Source organism: Theobroma cacao, chromosome 4 (assembly GCF_053813885.1).
Source record: "Theobroma cacao isolate CCN51 chromosome 4, ASM5381388v1, whole genome shotgun sequence".
Lineage (NCBI taxonomy): Eukaryota > Viridiplantae > Streptophyta > Magnoliopsida > Malvales > Malvaceae > Theobroma > Theobroma cacao.
Window position 1 is genome coordinate 4,077,597 of NC_142642.1, and position 7,230 is coordinate 4,084,826.

General features: G+C 30.2%; 1 protein-coding gene across 1 annotated transcript; it reads left to right on the forward strand.

The window, feature by feature from the left end:
* The first annotated feature begins 2,384 nt into the window (after positions 1-2,384).
* Positions 2,385-5,874, forward strand: DJ1D (Class I glutamine amidotransferase-like superfamily protein). The gene is made up of 5 exons (XM_007032075.3): positions 2,385-2,544; positions 2,636-2,752; positions 3,045-3,485; positions 4,394-4,756; positions 5,477-5,874. The coding sequence occupies exons 1-5, from the start codon at positions 2,491-2,493 to the stop codon at positions 5,663-5,665; spliced, it is 1,164 nt and encodes a 387-aa protein (XP_007032137.1). The 5' UTR covers positions 2,385-2,490; the 3' UTR covers positions 5,666-5,874.
* The last annotated feature ends 1,356 nt before the right edge of the window (positions 5,875-7,230 follow it).

A 7,230-nucleotide genomic window follows, 5' to 3' on the forward strand; every position in this document is an offset into this window, starting at 1 on the left:
ATTTTTACGTAAACATACACACAAAAATGTTGAAGTTTGAAATTTTTATAAATGAAATTGTGGTTGATTGTTTGCTAAAATTTTTTGTACAAACTAAATTGTTAATGTTCTGAACTTGATTGAATTGACTAAATGGATGTATTAAGATCAAGAAAAATATTTTTTTAAAAAAATATGAATTGGATTTGCATTTAAGCTCATATATATATACATATATATATATATATATATATATATATATATATATATAATCTTTGATATTAAAAAACAAAGAAAGAGTTTGTTGTTATCTTTTGAATGATTCTTCTTGTCCGCTATGTCATTTGGAGGATGAATCAATATTACATGTGTTGAGAGATTGTTCTTTTGCCAATGCTATTTAGACAAGACTTTTACCTTAAGGGGAGTATAAGCATTTTTATTTATCAACTACATTGATTAGCTTTCATTTAATTTTAGTAGACGTAAAGTAGAGGTTAATGGTATTCTGTGGATTATTGTGTTTGGAGTTACATGTTGGTTCTTTGGGAAATGGCAAAACTTCTTTATTTTTAAAGGTAAGGTTGTTAACACGGAAGGTTGTCTTAACTTGATTCCTAGCTTGTCTTTGGTTATTCATAACTTTTGTTTATATAACTTTGAGGGTGAGGACTCCTATACAGATCGAAGAGAGAAAATACTTATTGGTTGGTCCGCTTCTCTTTTAGGATGCCTTTCTTTGAACTCAGATGGTGCTTATCATCTATTTATTGAACTAACAACTATAGGTGAAGTTTTTTGATATTCTACAACTGAATGGCAAGGTGGATTTGCACTCTAGCTTGGGAACTGCACTGGACTTGACAATTTTAGATACAACACATTAACACGACATAGGAAGACACAGGGTTAAACATGTTTGGGTTTAACCTTAACGTGTTTTGTGTCTAATCGTATCTGACGCGTTTAAGATAAGAAAATTTTCGTGTCGTAACATATCAAATATGAGTAACATGTTTAAAACACGTTTAATTAATCGTGTTAATCATATTATCGTGTTTAAATATATACACGTGTTTAATCGTGTTATCGTGTTTAAACGTGTATACATGACACGCTTATCAATTTGTTAAAAATTAATAGTCAAAGACTGTTTTAGCCTTACTTAAATAATTTTAAACAATTATTTTAATAAGATTTTTAAATTTTATAAAGATAATAGTGTAATTATGTCATACCCAAATCATAATTTTAAATTTTGTTTTGTTATATTTGATGTTCTTATTATTTTGTTTTGTTATAATTGTTTTTATAATCATTGATTTTAAATTTAAATAATAAAATTATATTTAATTATAAATATTTTTAGTTAATCGTGTTATTAATCGTGTCATGTCATATATTGACACGTTTAATAAACGTGTCCTGTCGTGTCATATTACACGATTATTAAACGTATATGTGTATGTGTTTCATATTTAAAATATGAATAATATTCGTATTTAATCTTAACGTATTTCGTGTCTGATACGTTTAAGACACAAAAACACGAATTATCAGGTCTTAAGTGCACCACATTATCGAGTAGAACTTTGGAGAATATATCTAGGATTAAGCCTAGCCTAGGACTTGGGCCATCCAAAGATTGATTTTCAAGTTGAAAGTAAACTTGTGATGCAAGACATTACTTCATCCATGTTTCAATTTGGACCTAATTCAAGAAATTCAAAATCTACTTCATTGTCATATTTGTCATGTTTTCAGGAAAAGAAATGTATTAGCTGACTTTATGACAAACAAAAGTTTTTCTACATATGAAGGATGTACTTTTTTTGACAATGTGATAAGAGTTTGTCTCCCTCAAATAATTAGATTGTAAAATTTTATTTTCTAAATATATATGTATATATAAAATCTTTAAAGCAAATCTTTTATTTAAAAAATACGCAAAAATTTAAAGAAATTTAATTTGTAAAAACATTTAAAAGTTGTTGTCATTTTTGAATAACAATGAACTTAGAGTTGATTACATTAAAAAAATGAGAAAACAAGAGCGAATTACTAGGTAAATTTTGACACGTCTAATGGAAAAAAGCTCCATTATATTATTTTTTATTGTATAATCAAAGAGGGTCGGTATGGATAAAAAAAAAAAAAACCTTGGTCGCCTAAAATAAAAATAAATTATGCTGGGAAAGTAAGGAAAACGGGAGGATTTCCTGGACAACGAGGCTTCCGTTGTCATTGTCGAAAGTGGACACATGTTGACAAGTATTGCCACGTAATGACCGGCGCGGTGTCGGATTTCAATCTTTATTTTTTATAAAAAAAAATAGTATAGTAAATGACGGAACTGCCCATCCTGGGTCAACTGGATGGGCCAGTTTGAAAAAAGCAAAGCAATATACCAGTAGAGGAATTTTGCTGAATAGAAGGTGAGGAAGGATAAATACAAGGCAGGCTTATCTTTGGGCATTTGCGTTGTCAAATAAGTGAGAAACGGCGAATGCAATGTCGGAAAGAAGGGTTCTGCTGATCTGCGGTGACTATGCCGAGGACTCCGAGGTTCGTTCTTGTTTCTTCTCCTTTGTTTTTTGCTTTTTTTTTTTTTATATTTGTTTACTGAATTATATATATGTATATATATATGGCGCAGGTGATGGTCCCTTTCCAAGCCCTGCAAGCATACGGCGTGTCTGTGGATGCTGTTTGCCCCGGAAAGAAGGCTGGCGACTTTTGCCGCACCGCTATTCATCAGTCTTCGGTCCATCAGGTCACCTTTCCTTTGATATTGATGAATGAATGAATGAATGATAAGATAAGATAGTATTTCCATTCAATTCAACCTTTCTTTATCTTATAAACTCAAACTAACATTGGGAAAGTTGGGTTTTCTGAATCTTTGTTATATATCTCTCATTTTTCATGTACTGTGTGTCCCACATATCATGGTTATCTCAAATATTAGTAGTGTTGCATTTCTGACCCTTTTTTTTCTTTTCTTTTCTTTTTATAATCATTTCTTGTTTCTGACTAGTCTGTATTATGATTTTTACCGGTAACAGACCTACAGCCAGTCCCGTGGTCACAATTTTACACTGAATGCATCATTTGATGAAATTGACCACACCCAATATCATGGTTTGATTTTACCGGGAGGGCGAGCTCCTGAATATCTTGCTGTGAATGAATCTGTAGTGGACCTAGTGCGCAACTTTGTCAATTCTGGAAAGCCAGTTGCCTCGATTTGTCATGGTCCATTGATACTGGCTGCTGCTGGATCAGTTAATGGTCGCAAATGCACTGGTTACCGTGCTGTGAGACCTGCTCTCATTGCTGCTGGTGCACTGTGGGTAGAACCTGAAACCTTGGCGGCTTGTGTCGTTGATGGCAATATCATTACTGGGTGTACATATAAGGGACATCCTGAGTTCATCAGGCTCTTTGTGAAAGCACTAGGAGGCATCATAACCACACCAAAAAAAAGGATCCTATTTCTTTGTGGGGTAAAAGTTCTCATTCAATGAATTCAAGTTAAATTTGGCTCATTAGTAGAACACTTTTTGTTTATCAAATGGCTTTGAGTGAATGGATAATAGTCAAACACGGTGATTAAAAAAATATGATAGTAGTTAGAGATGGGCTTAGTTTTAGTAGCCTTTGCACTAAAAACTCATTTTGGTTAACGTTCTCCTTTGGCTGTTTGAAATACATACTAGGTTGATCTATTTTAGCTGTTGATACCCTTTATGTATGTGGTCTGGAAGTGCTTACCTGTAGATTGATTTCTGCAACACATGGAAGCATGCATTAGGTGTGTGAGTTTGTTCATAATTGTTTTGAAGTTTAAATAAATGCAAAATGAGACTTGATGGCATTAGTATATTATAAAGGTGTAATATCCAGCTTTCATTGTTCTCTATCATTGGAAATGAAATCAGAAATTTACTGTATGTTGTAAAGGTGTAATGTCCAGTTCATTGTTCTCTATCTTGGAATATGAAATCAGAAATTTAATGTATATTATAAAGGTGTAATATCCAGCTTTTATTGTTCTCTATCATTGGAATATGAAATCAGAAATTCACTGTTCTTTATCATTTATCTCTAACTCGCTTGTTGCTTCCTGTTCTGCTTGCTTTCCTTCTTCTGCTGTACATAAAGGTGGGTTCCATTTTTTTTCATGTTTGCTACTGAGTTATTGAATCATATTTTTATATTTTGTCAATTTCTCCTTTCTGTTTTTCTGCAATATTTATCCTATGACTGAATTTTTATGGATTTAAGAAGAGATTTCCAAGTTATATACAAATTTTCTGCTGAAAAGTAAGAACCTATGTCAAATTAAACTTGATGAAGAGACATGCCTGCTCACAATATCTTAACACCTTTGCTTCTCTTGCTTAATCTGTAGGATTATATGGAAGATTATGAAGTAACTGTTCCTTTCCAGTCACTTCAAGCTCTGGGGTGCCATGTAGATGCAGTTTGTCCAAAGAAGAAGGCTGGTGATACCTGCCCAACTGCCGTCCATGATTTTGAAGGTGACCAAACTTATAGTGAGAAGCCAGGCTATGATTTCACTCTGACAGCTAACTTTGAGGGCATAGATGCCTCAAGTTATGATGCTCTTGTCATCCCTGGGGGTCGAGCACCATCATATTTAGCATTAGATGAGACAGTGATTGCTTTAGTGAAGAAATTTATGGAGTCCAGGAAACCAGTTGCATCCATTTGCCATGGACAGCAAATTTTAGCCGCTGCTGGAGTTCTCAAGGTAGCATTTCTGATGTTGATTGTTAAGAAGGAACTTCATATTATTAAAACTCCAATACATACACATGCATTGTTGATTTCAATTACTTGGAACAATCTTGATTAACATGTAATGTATGTGAGCCCTGTCAGATGTCCTTCCAAACATGTTTTTTATAACTCAAACAGTGTTCTAGCAATTGCTCTGCTTTTGAGGTTTTATTTGATTTTTCTTTTCACCATACTTACTTTGTTGTAGAAAAAAATAATGATGTCATGCACATATGATTATTCTTAATGGGAACATTTGAACCATGGTATTGATGCTAGATAAATAACATTTATATGGTATTATCGTTTTCCCCACTGTACTACATATTATAGGGATCTTTCTTAGCAAGGTCACATACATATGTGGGTCTACACATCACTGCATACATTAATACATTGTTACACATAAAGATAATATCATGCATTTTTATTGACTTAAATTACATTTTCAATATTTAATTGTTCAAAAACATAAATTTGCTTTTGTATTCAAACAAACTCTTTTGCTTTTTCGTATAGAAGCAAAAAACAAGCAGCGGAAGTAAGAAACATACAAAGCTTAAAATCTATGCAAATTTTATGATAAAATGGCTGTCACATTATGTTGTTTATTATATTTGTTAACAATATTGTTTAGTTTCAACTTATTGTTCTGTCCATGTCATAATTTATAACCTGGCTTCCGATTCAGGGGATGAAATGTACTGCATACCCGGCTGTGAAACTTAACGTGGTCTTGGCAGGAGCAACCTGGTTAGAACCTGATCCTATACATCGATGCTTCACTGATGGAAATTTGGTAACTGGTGCAGCTTGGCCAGGGCACCCAGAGTTCATTTCTCAATTAATGGCTTTGCTCGGTATTAAAGTTACCTTCTAGCTGATCCTCGATATCAGCTTTGTGAGTCTATATAGGTGTATGGTGCAAATGTTGTAAAACTCATGTGAATATGTGACTTCATTCACGCAACTGGTTATGCAACCAGTAAGGCCTAACATGGTCACAATGCTAATAAGGTTGCAAAAAGCCACGAACTGGTATTCCCTGTTCCCCCGTTGTCCTAACATTTCCCTCTTTGTTGTTTTTAACAGGCTTCCTTTGTGTACTAAGGTCTAGCTTTTTTTTAATTTAAAAGTTATTATGACATTTTTATGAAAAATAATAATTTTTAAAATTAAACTAAATTTGTTTGGTAAATTTATTTTTATAAGTGTTTTTTTTATAAATAAGTTGTTTGACAAAATAATGTATATAAGTTCGAATTTTAATTAAAATTATTATAAAAGGTATTTAATAAATAATTTTCTTTTAATTATAAATTTTTTTGTTCGTAATGAAAAAAAGTTAATTTTATTTTTTTATTTATAAAAAGTATAAAAAATATTTTTATATAACATAAAATTTATAATTAATAATAAATCACATAAAAATGAAAACAGATAATGTTGAAATTATTTTTTATAGACAAGGATTTTTTGGAAACAAAAAAAAAATTCTTCCTAAAAAAGAGGCGTGTTTTTAAAAAAAGAGGAGAGAAAGTTCTTCTGGAGCTTTTTTTAAAGTTTTTTTTTAATTTTTTTTTTTAAAATTATTTAATTTTTTAAAATTTTTTTAAAATTTTTGTTTGGCTTTATTTTTGCTTTTAAAAGATGAATAAGTTGAAAAAAATTGGATTAAACAAACACTAAGACATGATTATGGATGTTTCTAATTTTAGATTGTGTCATTTTGGTTGTGGATGAATATATATATTTTGTCATTTGATTGGTTATCAAATAGTATCGTCCTTGGTTTTCGGACCCTCTTCATTTGGGAGGGTTTCCTCTATCATTGTGGAGGGAAATAAGAAAGCTTTTCGCATGATACTTTTAAAAAAGGTTTAAAATTATTTAATTAAATTTTTATATTTTTATTTTAAATTAAATAATTAAAAATATTATTTATAATTTTATTTTATATTATATGATATTAACATGACATATTGATATAAAATAATAGATAATAATGTGATATGATGATTTGTTATGATAATATGATTTTAGTTTTTATGATATTGTCTTAAAATAAAATAATAAGTGATATTTTACTAATAAATATTTATCAAGAAGTTTTTGATTGAAAATAAAAATACATAAATTTACTTAAATATAATAAAAAATAAAAATTTATATTAAATTTTTTAAATAATTTAAAATTTTTTAAATATTATATCAAAAAGTTTTCTATATTATTATATTATTTTAATCGATTTTGAGATGTATTGTTTATATTGTTGTATTCAATTTGATTTTAATTCCACATACTTATTTGATTTGAATTAAATTGATTTATGTTTTCAAAAAATTTAAGTATATAAATTAAAAAATAAAAAATAAAAAATCTTAATCAAACTGAATTAAACTTTAGTGCAGGGATGTGGTGTGTGTAGTGTAAATATAGAAGGC